This window comes from Temnothorax curvispinosus, unplaced genomic scaffold, assembly GCF_003070985.1.
Source record: "Temnothorax curvispinosus isolate PA1 unplaced genomic scaffold, ASM307098v1 QBEX01010810.1, whole genome shotgun sequence".
In the NCBI taxonomy this organism is placed as follows: domain Eukaryota; kingdom Metazoa; phylum Arthropoda; class Insecta; order Hymenoptera; family Formicidae; genus Temnothorax; species Temnothorax curvispinosus.
In genome coordinates this window covers 13,862-32,795 of record NW_020220590.1, presented here as the reverse complement: position 1 = coordinate 32,795, position 18,934 = coordinate 13,862, and the positions used below count along the sequence as shown (strand labels likewise).

General features: G+C 38.3%; 1 protein-coding gene across 1 annotated transcript in view; it reads right to left on the bottom strand.

Annotated features, from left to right (window-relative positions):
• The window catches only part of LOC112460800 (basement membrane-specific heparan sulfate proteoglycan core protein-like), a gene marked incomplete at its 5' end in the record, with an annotated part of 140,869 nt that extends 128,234 nt beyond the window's left edge, over positions 1–12,635 (bottom strand). The window contains one exon of the mRNA XM_025025669.1: positions 12,430–12,635. Coding sequence (XP_024881437.1) covers positions 12,430–12,635 — 206 coding nt within the window. The remainder of the gene's footprint in view (positions 1–12,429) is intronic.
• Between the last annotated feature and the right edge of the window lie 6,299 nt (positions 12,636–18,934).

Below are 18,934 nucleotides of genomic sequence, written 5' to 3'. Positions count from 1 at the left end.
TAACGCAATTATGCAATCCTGACAAGACGCAATATATACGTACTATTCTCGTCTTTAGTAAAATAAGATCGCAGGACTATGAAACCGTGAAGTAATTCCAAAATGCAGAGCGTTAATTTTATTTATAAGAAACATTGTCGCGGGCATAAAATGCGCAGATATTAATTGGATACGCTGTAAAAAAATATATGATATCAGTTATAATTAAAATACTCGCGTGATTACGTTATATCCACTCAAAATCCTTTGGGGATCAATTAATCATCGTCGCAAATTACCTAAGAGGCATAAGCCTCTTTTCGCGCGAAAACATCACAAAAGGAGGAGTCGCTCGTTCGAGACACGTCCGAGGTAAGTCCCTTGAGCAAACACAGACGACAGGACACGCCGAATCGAGATATCTCGAGGATGAATCCCACTCGTGACCGGAATAACTGACCGCAACCTCCCTCGATACCGTCGTCGGAGCGACTTACAAAAGATAGGATCCCATCGAAACTGGAATTCCGAGTATTCTGTCGAATCTCGAATCCCGGGTAGAGATTGCCGCTAAGAGGAATATGACGTACAACCGCTCGGCACGTCGGCACAATTCAATTGTAATACATGCGTCTCTGCAATTTTTATCGTGACACGCGAGCGAGACGGGATATGTCGTGAAACATGCGAGAATTTGTCGTGATTCGTGATTTATTCTCGATGCCGGGACGGATTTAGTTCTGTAAAAACGTGTACGCGTAGGATCGATTTTTGCGACTACAAAATTGCAAACGAGATTAAAGCTTTTTGCGATACTGTAATCCCGATGTATATTTATATAATTCTCAGGCATGTCATAACGTTTATAATCTAGTCTCCGTTAAAATATTATAACTGAAACATTGTAAACCGCACAGATGCGACATAAAATACCAACTGTGTTGTTACTTTAGATTTACTCGGATTAAAAAAAAGCACATTGTACATACGGGACCTTTTGCCATCGTCGCACAATAAATAATAGTATTATAGTTTAATAATAACGTATTCCGGAGATCAATGCATGAGGACTGGATATATCGAGATCAAAGCAGTTTTTAAGTTATAAGCAATAGAGTTAGTGGCGTCCCACAGAATTCAGGCGTTAATATGTTAATAGTTAATACCATGAAATATGGTATAATTTTCATGGACCCTTCAAAATAAAATAAAACACAATTTGTCACTCACAGACATCATGCATAAAGACGGAATTGTGACGAATTTTCTACTCCTCCTGTTTCTTCCATAGGAATTATAAAACAAATATACGCCAAATTATACTGTAATTTACATTTCAAATAAATTCGATTGTTTTATGTTTTATTTCGTGTTTTAGTTAACGTCAAAATAATAATTAATTGTGAGAAAACGAGAAAAAGAGAAAGAGATATGCGTTATAACGTATAAATTTATATTTCAAAACTATAATTATACTTTCGTTTTAATAAATATATTTTGCATAAATTAATATGTACCTAATTATTTTTGCTCTTTTCCAGTTTTATAATTAAAATAATGTGTTATATAATTCTAATAAATTAAGAAAATGCAATTGTTGTAAAAAATGTATAGCTCGTTTTCTTAAGTTATTAAAATCATTTGATGTAATGAGCAGTAAAAACTAATATCTCTTAACTTTTAAATATTAGTAACATATGACAAATTAATATACGTTAAACATAGTTAAGAATCAAAACGCAAGCGACATCTTTAACCAATTTTTAACTTTAAAATTATTTTGATCTCGACATTTTTGTGTGAGGATTTTCGATTGTAATTAACGTTTCGAACAGGGTACTGAAATATTGCATAGTAGTTATGGAATACTCTATCTATATATATAGATTAACGTCCACATTATTATTTGTTATAAGTTATTAATTATTTTGAACTAAATTAAAATATTTAAAATTTATTACCAGTATACAGTAAATTATTGGATTAATCAGTTAATACTAAATACAATTATTCAATATTAATTTCCTATATTTCTATATAAATAACAAACGATAAATGACAGTTGATTTGACTTAAATAAATATTACAAATATCGAATTTTATTCCCTCTGGCGACTCTTTCATTGGGAAACAATTTCTACCGGGATAGCCGCGTTGTTGGTTGACGATCGCCCGCCTAACTCGCGGTAGAGAAATATACGGCCCTTTGAACCAGCGCGTTAAAAAGAAAAGACGGAGCCGATAGAAAGATGGAATTCTGCGGGATATCGAACATTCGCTCGAAGATGGACGAGCTCTCTGAGGCGGAAAAATATGGCAGGTGGACCGTCCGCGAATCTCCCTGTCGGTTTTCTTTTGATGTCCGGACGCGGTTCTAGCGAGAGAAAAGAGAGATCTTAAGGGTCGGAAATCTGTTATGATTCACGACGTGCCACGCTATCGACCCCAATTTTTTTTTATATTGCATCACGATATTCACTCTAATGACTGCACACGTAATAAATACCTGGACGGTATATCAAAACTTGCATATTTACGAACAATGCAATTGATCCAATTCATTAAATTGCAATATCTTATATATAAATTGAATATTGTTATAGAAATTAAAACAAAAATAGTTCCTTAAATTTAATTCATGAAGAATTTCTCTTTCGATATTTAGAAAACTGTTTTCCATGGCACAGTCACAAGAAGTTGCAGATCATATTTTGATTTAAAAACAATTGGAGCACAAATATTCTTATGCATTTTTTTAAACTAATTGAGAATACTATATAATTGGTGCTCGATATTCGCTGATTTTATTCTATCAGCATTTCTTATAAAAACAAAATAAATTTTTGTCGAAAAAAGCTATCGATCTCTGCTACCCTCCACGTGATTGATCTGATCAAGATAGTGTTTGAAACTCATGTAAAGAGGATGATCCGAAGCACGGGTCAAGAGGAGGATAAAAAATACCGAAGAGGCAACAAAGAATATGGAAATGGAGATGCCCGTCGTGCGGTTGATGGACAGCTTCTCGAGTCTTGCTCACGGCGTCTGTTCGAAGAATATCGCGATATTTTCTCGTACGATAGAATTTCGCTCGTTTCTCTGGCGCTGCGGTTGAAAATAGACCGAGATTCAATTTAAAAAATAAATTCGCGCTAGAGAATTTTTGTGTCAGATCGGAATTTATCACCTTAATGTAGCCGTCTATTTGCCAAAAAACATTGTGTGAGTCTTTGAAAATTTTTCTTTAAAAAACAAGACTATCTTAATAATGCACAATTTCTTATCTTGGCAAAGAATTAACGTATCATTCGGTGACATGTTTGATTTTCATGTTTGATATTTGAAAATAAAATCAATTTTATTACAAAGATTATTTTAAAAATTATATTTAACGAATATTAAAATCCATCAAATGGCTGTTATTGAATTTTTAACTCATCTTGAGAACTGTGAAAAAATTCGACAATTAAATTCTCTCATTCTCTTAAATAACAATCCTCTTAATGTGAAAATGTAGTGATTAATTGTTTTCACAAACTGCAAAAGTACTTACATAACAAAAAAAAATCTAACTTACCGAAAGTATTGCGCTATGATAAAAAAAAATTTTAGTTCACAATTATAACTTTTCTCGTATTAAATAGAAGTCGAGCGACGCTTTAGATTGTTTCCACAAGAAAGAGCAGCGACCTATTTACTATTTTTACTGCGTTAAACGAAACGCAATATACGAGTCATAATGCAGCCGCACAAGTTTTCGACCAATGCAATGAGAGTTTTCCATCGCCCGTTAGCTTTTCGCGGAGTTTTCACGAAGAGATCGCAAATATATTTAATGTCATGCGACGGAGGAAGCGTAATATGGCAGGGTAAGTCTTCGTCGCATTCGTTTTCTGCTCTTTAAACGATCAACGTTTCTCGGAATGGGCGATCGCAAGATTTCCTTGGAAAACAGGAAGCTTTGAAATCTCTGTGAGACTTCTTCCGACTAATGAGTGTCATGCTGTTTTCGCAGTGCGGAGAATAAAAGAAAATAAAAGATCGGTTCCCTATTTTCGCAAATATAAATTCCAAATTTTACTTTCTGTTTCTGATACCAATTAAATGTTATCCTCACTACGTAACAATAATAAAATTGCACAAAGTTCAATATCGTTTAACATGAATAAACATAGAAAAAAACAGCTATATATTTTTAAAATATTACGCAGAATTATAAAATTGTTTGCGTAAAAAAATGTTATTTAAAAAAAGAATGGTAAGAATAAATTGTTCATTAATTAAGAAATTCTATAAATATTGTATTTTAATTAAAAGGAAAATTTATATAACTGATGTGAAAATATCTTAAAGTTTATGGAAAAATCAACAATATATCGTACTTGCTATCGTACTTTCCGTAATAAGAGCTGTAACATGTCGTAGAAGAACCAAGTTCCGCACTTCTGTGGCACAAGTTTCACGCGGATCCGCCATCATCCTTCAGACCTGTCCGGCGGCGAAGTTTTCGGATTGGACGATCCATTATTGAGGCTCGTTTCGTCTCTGATTCATGATTTTTTTAGAATCGCACCTAACCGCGAGCCCGAGGCAAACTTCTGCCATCCTTCCTCCTTTTATGTCTTTCCTCGTCCGCTCGGCCGAGCCGCGTTTTCCGCTTCGAGAGAAACTTTCCGGATCGCATCGGTCTGCGGATACGGAAATGCGTCGACTCCGCTGAGCGTACGTTTTCATTATCATGTAATAACGAATCATAGCTGCGATAAATCCACAAGATTCGGAAAGAAGTGCATGGATGGATAATATACATTTATCAAAAGTCTGTTAATACCGGTTTTTTTTTTATAATACGGAACTAGACGGAATAATACGGAACTAGATTCTTCTCGACAAAAATGCTCCATAAGATCTAACTACGCGAATATTGACGTCACTAATTACGCGGCTACATATTTGGCGAGTTAAGCTTCAACTGGCGCTATAAATGCCGTTTTAAAATGAAAGAGACTTTACTTTGACAAAAACTTAATTTACACATTAATTACCAGGACATTTAAAGGTAAAACTTATAAAGTCGCGGTCTTACAGATTGCGGTCTCGCGAAATGTTCATTAGAAGTCTGCTCCAGATACATAAACAAATATTTTTTTAACGTCTAGCGTTGACAGTAAAAGCACACAATGCTAAAATAGCTTAATTTGCGATAAATTAATAACTATATGCTCGCTAACTTGTTTATCAATTTAGCAAATACATTTCTTCTCGTCGTTCTTTGTACAAATTAATGGTGGAACAAAACGCATTTGTCAAGTTAGTAAGCGAGCAAACTAGTTAAGCACGGTGCATTGTATTGCATGAAAAAGAAACTCCTTAGCCCCTTAGCGGCATCGCGGAACAAAGATGCGTTTATGTCGGGGAGTTAAGGAACACGCGAAAAATATACCGGACGAACGCTCGTTTGCCAGCGGCAGACAGAGGTACACGAGCGAATAGAAGAACGGGAGCGAGACTCGACCCGATGGGAAATGGCGGTCGGGCCGCGCCCGAGTCGCAGCGGCGGGGCTCTGAATTTTCTATGGAATTTGCTAACGATAAAATACGAGCTCGCCCGTTCCGTCATACTAAATTTCAGAATGTGTCCGCCTGGCTTCGTTCTTCCTATTCGGGGCCACCCTTTCTCGCCGCCCCCTCCCTCCCGCATAGAGGACACGAGGCGACGTGGAACATCGTTCGCGGGATATATCCATCATCCTCGAGCTCCGCGGTATTTAATTTTCATGAAAGATTCCGGATCATAGACGCGTTCGAGAAGAAAAACAGTCGGGAAAGAGATGACTACCGTTTATCGAGGGCGGCGCAAGAAGGGTAAACTCAGAAGAAAAGGCTTTGACGATGAAAGACTTTCAGGTATTATCCCCCGTTAACCCTCGGCGTGAGCGTTAGAAAATTCTCCGTCAGTGAGCGACGTGCTTCGATGTATTTTTTATATAGGTAATATAACTAACGGACTGACAGCAAAAAAATGTATATTATAATAGATAAGTATTTTCTTACTACAAGATTTTATTTAATGTTCATTAAAAAACCTAATTGATGCATTAATTATAGTAAAAGTCAAAAACGTTACATATTTTAAATAATTGGTTGTATTTGTATCTGATATAAATTATTATCTTTAAAATATTAATTCTCATAAATTTATCGATACGCACTTTTAATATATCTTTCTAATTAAATATATTAATTATAAATATATATAGATTTATTATAAAAGACTTGTATCACTATTTATTGTCATATTAGGGTTATATTCTACTGTACGTGCGATAGTCTAAGAATATCTCGAACGAAATTAGATGTAAAGAGGCTTGATTATATTTTCCTTTTTCGATAATGAGATGCACGTCACTGAAAAACGAGGAAGGAGATCAAGGATGACAAAGCCGGTTTTTGGGTGCCTTCGGCCGTGCCGGGTATTTTCGATCCTCTCGAGAGTATCGTGCCACTCTTTCTTCCTGAAAGCTGATGAGTAATCATCGATAAAGGAGCTTAAACGAGGATATCCGGCGTGAAGTATCGATTTCAGGGAATCACGCAGTATCACTTGGCCTGACGAGACGCAATTCCAGCGATTCCAACGCAATGCGTCCCATTCGGGATTACAGGCTCTACCTATATCCTTCGAAAAGCTCGCAGGTGAGAAGGATCGAAAGGACGCAGAAGTTCGCTCGAGAATGCAAACGATCACGAAGTTCGTGGGATTAATATCATTATCGATTCTATTCGTTTCTAATTCAACATGTAATACTTTCATGGAGTTTTTACAGAAATATTTTTACGTCATTTCCAATAAATCAATTCAACTTATTTGTTTCTGTGCGCTGTTCCTATCAGAAAGCGATTAATTTTTTAAACGTATAGCCTCGATTAAATTTCAACACAGATAACTAATTAATTAGTACACATATGCAAGTTCGCGCGCGCACGCATGCACACACGCGATAAGTAGAAAGACAACTACTGAGCGATCAATTAAGTGGATAAAGGCCAACACGGCCGTACATTAAATAAGTGGGCAGGATAGGTGAGACAGAGACAAGAGATTGTAGGAAACTAATTTGGCCGTAAGCGACGATTAGGCATCCCCGAGGCGCGCGTGGAAGGAGATGGGGAGGATCTAGCGCTCGTCAAAATCTAAAGTAAATCCTAATCGGATTAGCATGAGTCGACTCAACACCCGAGCAGCTTTTGTTCCCAAGTTTCAACGACGACGTCTTAGGTCTTGGGGCTCCTTGGGGCGTGCGTCTCCTTTACCAAATGAGCTAACGACTCGAAGTCTCGAGGCAGGAAAATTGCAACAGCGATGAGTAAGCGCAGTGGTATATAGAGGAGCATGCGATGCGCGATACATCGAGAAACATCGCTGATGCGAGCGGGATAGTTTATTTTCGGCTTATGAAAATAACTTTTTTAATAAGCAACTTGAAAGTGGTGGATATAGAAAACTTAATTAAGGGGGTCGAGGAGAGAGAAACGGCGCGGCGACACGTAAAGACGCGTGAACTGTAGTTTCGTAAGATAATTGTAATCAGTAGATGCACGTATAAAAGAAAGGGAACAAAACGAAGAGAAACTAAAAGGCGAGAAAAGAGAGAGAAAGGTAGAAACATAAGCGTTGGATATCGCGTCAATGAGTTTAGTCATGATAGGGTTGTTTCAACTCTCGCTCCGAGAGCGGATATACCCTGCAGCTGAGGTGCAACGGATTCTATGCTTCCTTCCATGTATATGCACACACAGATACATATATACGATACATATACTATCACAATGTCCGTCGCTCGCTTCTCTCTACATCGAGGAGTACCGTGTGGCTCTGAATTAACTCGAGCTCGGAAGCTCCGACGGACGCTGCGCTCGCGCGCGTCGAAGCGTAAAACGAAGCTCCACCGCTACCGCGATGTTTCGATGGCCTTTCGCCTGCGAGATGTATCCCTATTCGATTACATTCCTCCCGCCTGGGTCGCCCGAACGAGTTCGGGATACTCAGCCCGGGCACTAACAACGAGGGTAGATTGTTTAAGTTAGCGACGCGCGACGACCCGACTCATTCCGCGACGCTTGGCCGAGTTCTGATTAAAAGAAAACAACGCCGATCGGCCAACTTTGAAATGGCACTCGATTTTGACTCAATCTTCGCATTTGGTGTGCGTGCGTTTATTTAGTGAAATAGTCCAATCCTTCAGCATGATACTCGAACTAATCGATTAATTTTCTTCGACTGAAAATTGAAGTTTACGAGTTGTGCCTTTAATATCTAGATAGATTGAAAAAATTTATGATGGATGAGATGAGATAAATTAGGAACAGAATGATATATCGAGATTTTTTGAAAAGTTCTTTTTAGTAACGCACGATGACTAATTGATGATTAATTCGATTTACGATGTTCCCTTCACTCTAATAAACTACGCAAATACATACTTATCGTCGGAGTTATAAAAAAAATTGTTTGAAAAAATAGTGGAAAAGTTTCGAGAAGTAACGTTGTCTAACTTTATAAATAAAGAAAGTGTTGAATATTTAAAAGTCTATCCCTTTAGAATACATTGATCTTGTCGGTTCTCGTCTGAACAGGATACGAAATCGGCAACCTGCGTTTTAAATCAACTTAACGGCCGATCGATGTTCAAATTGGGTTAGGTGCTTCGTGAAAGCTTCTCGCTACGGTGCACCATGGAGACCTTCTCCTTGGGAACCGAGATATTGCTCCGATTCTATTAAGAGACAAGAGCGACAAGCCCGTCTTGGACTTTCGGCGCTTTCCAGAAGCCGCCTCTCGAACTTCCACTTTGGCCGCACGGCAAAACCAGCATGGCAAATACGCACTACCAACGATCGGAGGTATTATGAAACTGGGACGAAGCTGTAAATCACTTATTAGGGATATAGCGAGCACGGGCTTCGAGGAACAAAATGTATTGTCATTATGGTAGATAAGAAGCTTGGCGGATCAAAAGGTGCGCTTATACATGAACTTTATAACTAGAATCACAGTTTTATCAAAGAGGCTCGTTTTAATTAACAATTATAATAGTTTTGTTCAAAATGTGTGTGTTTGTTGGTTCGTTTACTAAAGTTAAATATTTCGTGTCAAGAACAGAGAGAGAACGAATATATTGTTATTCGGTTCAACGTATATATTAATCCCTACTCGACTATTTGAACATTAATATTCCATTTATTCCCGAGCTTCTATTTAAACATTTTCAATACTTCCAGCGATTATGTACGAGCGCATGTGCGGTAATTACATTTGATTTCGCCTGTACACCGGATAATGTTATTCGTCATTATGGAAACGCGAAACGCTGTTACATAACTTTCTATAAAGTGGAAATTGAACTTTCTGTGCGGGTTGACGCGTATCTCGCATCGATTTGGCATCGAGTATTAATTACCGCATTGTGATATCCATTCCGCGCCGTCAAGTTGATTGCATTATAAACGCGATGGTGATTATTTTACACGAGATAAAATAATATTACAACACGCTGTTATTTCAACTGTATCTGGAGAGCTCATTGTAATTTGAAATCTACATCGTTTTGTTAAAAACAACAAATATAAAATAGTTATAATGTACGCTTCACCAGCATACAAACAGAAAAACTATAAAAGAATTGTCTAGATTAATATTATAAAAAAATGTTTCAAATTATATTGGCCTCTCTGTTTGTACGTTATAATATTAAAATATAAATATTTCAATATTATCAGTAGCAGATTTGGCCTATATTTCCATTTGGTAACAAAATCCGATGCATTATGCAACATACGATTCACCATTATTTAAATAAAAACGTTATTCGCGCAGAAAATAGAAGAAATAAAAGAAAAAACTTTATCCACGCGTAAAAAGAGAGTTAGTGAGATAATATTTTATATCGAATAAAAATTTATTCGTTTTGATACTGCGTCATTATTTAAATTAAAATGTATTCGAAAATGAGAGATACCGATTATACAAAGAATTGATTGATTTACTGATTAATAAAAAGTATCCTTTATTTTCTTGAATAAATAAATCTTCAAATAAATTTCCAATTAAATGAATTCGCTTAACATAACAGCATTTCGTAAATCGTAAATATAATATTTTATCTTTATAATGTCGACAGATAAAAATATCATGTAAATCTAGAATGACACGAGATTAGTTGATCACGATATGTGATCGTTGAACGGATTACTCTGGACTATAATTAGATCAACGACTTTGCAAATAATCCCGGAATTCTGTTACCAAGGGAGATATTCGACTCGACGATTTGACGATAGCGTCAACGAAAGAGCGAATCTAAACTAGAGACGGCCAATTGACAGCCTTGTCTTTAATTGACGTGACAGGCTTCGTTAGAATAACATAGCGAAATAATCGATATTGACGTACGGGCTTATTATTTTTCATACTAGTTGCTATTAATTTTCGCATTTGCCATTAGATTCGAGGATCGTTTTATCTATTCTACTTGGAGCAATAGTTCGACATCTTCTCTTAACACCCCCCCCCCCCCCCCAATATTATTCCGTATATCGAATAATTCGCAATTTAAAATTCTGAAATAACTCGTTCATAATTGCTATTATGAATGTTTGTGCAAACAAAAAGCACGCATAGCAATTTTCTCACAGCGACCTGTATCTCGAAAAATCCATTTGACACGAAAAGGCTTTGAGATTAATCTGAAACGAAGTTAAACTTTTGTTAAACTCGAGCAATTATTTTTATGATTATTTCTTGCACGCATTTCCTATTAGCCTCATGAGATAGTATTTGCTTATTGAGAAATTTTATTAATTCTAGTTTAATAATTATTTACTAAATTATTTAATCAATTAATTATTTATTTAGTTAATTATTAAAACGTTCTAAAAAATTACGATATTAGATAAATGTTATTGAACACAATACGAACATAAAATAAAAATTCATGGAAAATTATGATACTGACGATATCCGTTATTTCAATTGTCGATATCCGGAATAGGACAACATGACAGTTGGAGTTAGCAATTTGTGGAACGATCAGTCACGATAATATCACGACTATTCGACGGATGAAAGTTATGGACAGGCAACTTCCTCGTAGCGATATAAACCGCAAGATATCGACCGGGTAGTTTTTATTTCGTGACATAACTTGGTCTTTTCGTAGAGAACTAGTTCCCGGTTTGCTGAAAAAGGAATAAAACCTCCATTTTCTGTATCAATCATTTTTCAAATACACTTCTCAAACTGATTCACATGACGAAAATGTAATTATCAGTATCTAAAGGTACAAAAAAACACGCTATACGTATGTGTGCGTCGATCGCAGTTTACAATTGTTTGCAATGGGAGCAGTCAATCGCGATAGTATCGTAACTATCGGACGGACGAGAGTTACGAATAGACACGCCTCCCTAATAAAATCTTGAGATCTGAACGTCTTCGATCCTCAAGAGCGAAAACTTGGTCTTCTTTTCGCGTGGAACTAGTTCGGAGGCTCGTTAAACTTTCCACAAAATTGTACTTGACGGGAGAAACTCTCGGCGGAACTGACCGCCGATACTCGGCGGCGATCGTCGCTTACGATTGGGCAAGCCGGTCCCAAGAATGGTCGTTAATCCAGGATCGAAGAACCACTCGTACAATCAGCGGACCATTGAAAGCGATCCTTTGTAAACGATCGCGCTGAGAGTACCGTCAATTGGCCATCTCTAGTTTAAATTCGCTCTGTCGTTGACGCTATCGTCAAATCGTCGAGTCGAATCTCCTTTGGTAACAGCAGAGCTCCGGGATTATTTGCATAGTCGTTGATAATTACAGTCGAGAGTAATCCATTCAACGATCACATATCGTGATCAACTAATCTCGTGTCATTCTAGATTTACATGATATTTTTATCTGCCGACAAGTGAATTATAAATACAAGAAAATTATAAAAATAAAATATTATATTTACGATTTACGAAATGTTGCCATGTTTAGCAAATTTATTTAATTGGAAATTTATTTAACACGATTTATTTATTCGAGAGTCTTAGGTTCTACAGAGGCTACACAGTGGCTTACGGGAATAGAGTGTACGGAGACTCTATCGAAGGTCTAGCAAAAACATGCTGAGAGTCGAGGGAGGATATTTCAAGGTTTCATCCAGCCACGCGACGTCGAATCTGCGAATTGTATAGGGAAGGTGAACGGAGAGTCGCCAGATTCCGCGTAACCTCCGAAGACATTAAATGTGTAAAAACTGTCATTTGACGAGTGAATGGAGGGTCGGCAACATAGACAAATGCACTATTATGCGACCCTCCGTTCATTCTGTTCAAGGAGAGTGTCAGGCGTTACGGAGGGTCTATATTTTTGACTCGGGAAGTCTGAGGAGATCTGATCGATGTACTTACCGATAACGGTGAGATTAACTTTCAAGTTTTTCGTCGGCGAGTTTCGGAAGTCGACCCTGCATCTGTAGACACCTTCGTCACTTTGTCGAAGGTCCTGAAGTGTCAGCTGCGCCGGTGGGCTCGCACGAAAAGACGCCCGGTGGCCCCAAAAATGCGTGGCGCTCCACAGTTTCGCCTTTCCGAACTGCCGACTTCTTGCGTCGTAACTGTAACATCAATCACGGAATATCTCAAGTAAAACAATCAAATAGGCAATATCCGATTCTTGTTTAATCTATTATTCGGGGGGGGGGGGGGGGGGGGGAGGAGCGAGATATTAATTGCAAAATATTACTTATGAGTTGTCAGATCTCAAAGTTGTGATAAGAGCGTTTTAAATCAGAAGCGGTTTGTGGAACTATAGAAGAACCGAGACATCAAGTAGAAATGAAAAAAAAGGGATTTATGTCACTGATTTAATATAACGCAAAAGATTCCAAAGTGAGTTCTTATCGTGAGCGCATTGCACGTTGCATTTACGGTGAGAAGTCTGTTTGCGACTGATATACCTCGTCTATGCCCGGGCTCGCCGAGCTTCGCTTCGCGGAGTATCCTCGGGCCGTGCATACAAATCACGGGATTACCGTCGCGAAATATGTCCGCCTGCGGAGTTAAATACCGCAGTTTCGCGTGTCGCCATTCGCCAATCGTGGCGCCAAGTCGCGTAGCTCTCGCGACGGCGGCGCGCGGCGACGCCGCCCGCGGCCGTCCGCCGCACGATACTCGCATTTGTCAGCTCGACAGAAACTTTCCCCCCGGGACAGAGAGTTATTTTAAAATCTTTCCTTGCGCGGTCCGGAAAAAAGAGAGACGAACAGAGGACACGAGCGGAGAGAGGGTTGGGGACGGGCTAAATAATGCGGGTTAAGTCGGCCAGCAAGATGAAAGTAAAGCGCTGGAGGAACACGAATGGCCGACGACCAAAGTACGACGCACAATACACCCCTGGCCGCTCTTATCTGGCTTCGGCCAATTTTTCACCGAACTTTCGCAATTCGTCATAGTCGAGGATCCCGCGAGAGGTGAAACTCTTCGCCTATCCCCCCCCCTCGTAGTCGCCCAGGCTCACGAAGATCCAATACAGACCGGGAGAAGTGCACTCGACCGAGAGAGTCAGATAACCCCTTAGTTCCCAGGTCAGAGCTTTCCGGAGACGGTATTAGGTCTCGCTGAAAGAAGGGGCGGCCACTCGCGCTATATTGTTCGTTATGACTTAACGGGTAATCCGCGAATACGGACGATGGTATATAATCTGATTTATCTCTCCTTCTCCAATTTATTTACCCCATAAAATCCGCTGTGCTCTATTTCTTTGTTGTAGACGAGTATATAAATTCTAGGACGCTTTAGATACGTAGAGAATATCGATTCTCGCAGCACTTTCAAACGTAGGGATGTTAAATTGGATTTCTAAACATGCTCACTTCCGCTTATTACGCATACGAAATATCTTCCCTTCGTCACCAAGACCGAGAAATGTTGTCTGTTCCCATTATTCGTATAGATCAACTCGTGACGCAGGTGCGTCCTGCTTCTTGTATGTGCCTTCAATTATAATCGAACGTAAAGTTCGTAAGTCTAATCGAGCGACGTTGGCGAAGTTGGCACAATAAGATCCAGGCTCGATCGCGCCCGGAGCGTCGAGAACGACGCCGAAGTTTCGGCGTTGCTCTCGCACCGGGATCCTTGCGGTTGCCAAGACAAATTGGATCGGTTTTTAATGAGCACGATGACTCGTCGAGCAGGCTCAGCCCGCAAATTTACTGGCGCGACACGGCGCGACTCCCGGCGTTAACCCGCCTGTCGAGCTTGCCTCCGTGATTTACGCGGTCTACGTGAAATTTAAAGGGTCCGCGAGCACACGTCGACGGTAAAAAAGTCTAATTGCAATGGACGGCTACTCTCCGGGGGCTAAGCGAGTAAATCCCTCGCGGGAAATTTTATTTACGAAAGTCGCCTACGTTGTGTCGCGCGGATAATTAAGCGTGAAGGCGAATAATACTGCTAGCGGAACGACGTTGAAAACCATGGCACTGCGTACAGCTGTATCGAATCATTTCGCTCTGATTAGAACGCGCGTTATTTTTTATATATATAATAATACTTTCGCAGAGAATTTGTATTTTTAACAATTATACTATATCTGTATTTATATATGTTCAATTTTAAAAAATTACGAATCGTTTAGCTATGACAATGAGAGAATAATTACTCTATACAGAAATAAATATTATACGAATTCACGAATGAGAGCCATATATAGATGTATTTCACATATATATTATTTAAAAGTTAATAATTAATAATTTTATTTTCTATGATTAAACGAATTTGATTTTAACTATTTATATTAATTAAATTTTGTTTTATTGAATATCACTTCATAATTCCACAAATGCGAAACTCACATTTTACCATGGATAATAATAATCCATTTGTACGTTTTATTCCATTAAAGTTTTTTTCCAACTCATAAAACATATATAAACGTACGTTTACACACCAATATGTAAACGCAGAGATAAATTATAAACTATACATTTAGATAAAAGATAAAATCACAGAAGCAATGTGTAACATGACATTCTATAAAAACGAAATTCATTTCGTGAACAAATTTGTCATCGCGTGAAATAAAAAGAGTTAAAACAAAAACATTATAATCTGCGTAAATTATTATATGCATGTGTAAAATGTGCGCGTAAATGTACAATTATAAATCGTATACATTATTGTAAAGCGGAGAATGTACTTTTTAAGCGAATAATACATATGTGTAAATTAATATGTCGCGAAAATTTTGCTGATTAACGAAAATTAATATGTAAATAATTATGATTGTAATTCTCGGAATGTTGACGCATTTCAGAATATGTCACAGATATTTTTCAAATGATTATCATTCGGTGAAATTTTAATTAATGCTGTCAACGATTCATTAGTGCCGTCGGAAACAGCAACTGCGAGCAATAAAGCACGTCGCAATCGCGTAAATTCCGTCATGCACTTTGATGGAGAATTTTTTCGTGACATATTCTACGTTCAGATTGTATTATTAATTCTGTTCAAGTGTAAGAATGTTTATAGCGCTTCAATGGAACATTTCTCCGTATAATTATGCGTTTTTATTGTGTCGCGAAAGATTAATTATTTCTAAAAATTAATATATAAAAATATCACTTTCCAGACATATATCACGAATGTTGTCATATACAGATATATTTGAGTTACAATGTAAATATAATATAATTAACATTTTTTAAATTTTTATTTTAATTTTGAGATAATAGGTACCCCCTATATTTTTAATGTTTAAAATAATATTTAAAATAATCATAGTTTTAATAAATTTTCTCTACATATCAAGGCTTATAATTAGTTTATTAAAAGAAAAATGTGAATTTATTGAATAATGATAAATGAACTATCAAAAACTGCTAAAATTATTTTAAATTTAAGAAACATTTGTATAATTTTAGCATATGCACTCTGATCCTGATCAAAACAATTATTTGAATTTTGTATTTTACAAAATAACATCATTATTTAATATATCATTATATCAGTCTTTATTTTATCATCTTTTACGTGAACACCATTGATCCAACTAGTTTTCGCTATTATTCGATAAAATTAGATAGAGAAACTTTAATCCGCAAGTGAGGGCGAGTGGTAAGAGGGATCGACACTTAGTACAGAGTGGAAAGAATTGAGACAGAGTAAAAAGACAGATAGAAAATGGAATGGAAGTGGCAGATGGCTCCTAAACAAATTAAAATAATCGCTGGGTCCTGGCCGGAAGTTACGCCAGCACCACCGGTCTAAAAGAAGGTCTCCCATGAATACGGGCGGCGTTGGCAAAACGAATGTTGCGCGGAGGAGGGTGAGTCGTAAGGGGAACTTAACCACTCTCAGGACTCTTAAAAGGAGCTTAACTTCGCGCATAAAATTAAGGCATTGTAATTGCAGACGGCGTCGCCATTGCGACAGCACGTTCCCCTCCCTTTTTCCCTAGATTCTTCCTTCCGTTACCTTCCTTTGCTGACCCATTCCTCGCAGCCATATTCCTAGCTCAGCTTTTCGAGTGAGTCTCGATACCGATCTTGTTCCCCCTTTGCCGATAAGGGAATACAATTTTCCCCCGCTATCTCTTCTGTCACGGCGAATGACGATGATAAAAATATATTTAATGTGAGAGTATGCTGGACGACGTAAGTTCCTACCGGATTTATCTTAAATGGAAATATTGTGTAGAAATTATCAAAATTTTTGCTAAACTTTACATGAATCCTTTAAATTAATTAATTGTTTTGTCGAAATTCTTTAGTCTTTACATAAATCTTATTGTTTTTACGTGCCATTATTCTATCCGCTTTGCCATATACTAATTAGTCAATTTTATCCGCTATTTTATTTTTCGGCAGATAAATAAAAACATAGAGAATCAATATATTGCGAAATCAATATATATGGCATATCGAGCGATTTAGAATAAAATGTGATCGTCTCGTCGATTTCCGTCGTTGTTCGTGAAATCTGCTCGTGCATGTTTTCACTCGGAAGAAATGTGATTTTCCCGGGGACAACCTCGTTACGCTTCGCATTAGCCGCGGAAGCCCTCCCGGACGACGATGATAAAATGATTTTTAATTGCAGCGGATGTGCGAGCCGGAGACGAGCACTGCCACCGCCGCAGGCTTCTCTTATGCAGATTACATCGCGGGATGAAGCATTAAATAAATCCCTCGATAAATCCACGATAAAATATGTACCAAGCAGTCTCCGGGGGGATCGCGGAACTATTTAAGTCGCTTGATAACGCGGTTGCACTTTATCGTTACCTGGAGACGCGCTGTTAAAAATCGTTGCCGTGAAAATCTAAATAACGAGAACGCAATCAATTACGGGATCGTGTGTAAAAAAAAAAATATCTGTATATAAAGCATCTACTTTCAGCTATAGTACATAGAAAACGTAAATCTTTATTTTATTTTACGTGCTCTCCTAACTTTTATAAGTAAAACTTTAACCATTAAAATTATATTATTCCTATAATTAGCGATTATGCATTATGCGTTTTCAAATTCCAGTTTTTCCGGTTCAAACTCATTTACTACCGATCTATTTTGATAACCAATACAATGTCTAAACTACGTCGCCGTCGGCGAGCTTATATCGCTATCATTTACTGATTGTGAGACAAAAAAATAAATATTTCGCGAAAGCCTGCGGCTTACCTACATCGGATATGATTGGTTCGGTTACAAAGCGGACTTTGTTGATCTCGACGTAACGACTTCAACCGGACCTGGACATTTTTGCACGAAGTATCGTCGCACGGTGCTTCGTATCCACCGGTTTCGAATCGCTCGAAATAACTATATATAATACTATATATAGGAAAATGCCGCGCGCCGCGCGCTTATTTCAATCCTTTTTCTCTGTCTCGCTGTATCCCTGCCACTGTGCCACTCGCCGTTTGCTGACCAAACCTCTCGTAGCAGTGTCGACCTATCGCTACCATTGTACCTCTATTCAAATATCACCACGTTCCGTCATTATTCTTCCAAATGGGATTCATGCCGCGGCATAATGGGACAGAGATATCAATCCGATCGACGAATATAATATCCGATTACACAGCCGCAAATGGCGGCGGCTCTACGATGGCTCCCGTATATGCCTCCAGTCTGCGCATTAAATCGCAATGCGCAGGCACCGGGCACCGGATACTGCGCCACACACCGACCGATATTCGAGCAGAAAATCGAGAATCGATTTGGCTCACGAGCGAATTTCCAATAGCTCTCGAACAGCCCTTCGATCGCGGGAAAAACTCGCTCGAAAGCCGAACGAACGATCGATCGCGCTGTGCGCGCCGAAAGGGTGGAGTCCCTTGTATTCGCGCTTTATGCAGTCACAGCTCGACACATACACACACATACACACGAAGTCTGTGGATTCTATGCCCACAAATAAATCCGATGCGTGTAAATATATATTCAGTACTTTCAAAAGGTTTATAGGTTTCTGGAAATCAAAACGATCAATTATAAACAGATACTTAAATGTCCTATTGAATTTATTTGCCACGAAAAGAGATAGTCTCTAAATTAATTAACAGTCCGTAAGTCCGTCAATAATGTAACGAAAAATATCCTATTTTGTGTAAAAATTAAAAAGGACTAGTTTATTATTTTACTATACAAAGCGTGAAATATTATAATCGCCACGGAGACGCATACAATTATACGACGCGCTTAAAAGCCCGGGAAGAGCTCCCGTTCAGAGCCGTATTTACGAACGTGGTGCTCGCTCACAATGCCGCGAAATAGCAAACACCATCAACGTCGATTTAATTTCCTTCCGCGCGCTCGCGCGCGAACCCATCGCGATATGGAAGAATCTGCGAGCGCGGAACAAAAGAGAACGATGGGGTAGAACGAGCGGAAGGAGCGATGCCGGG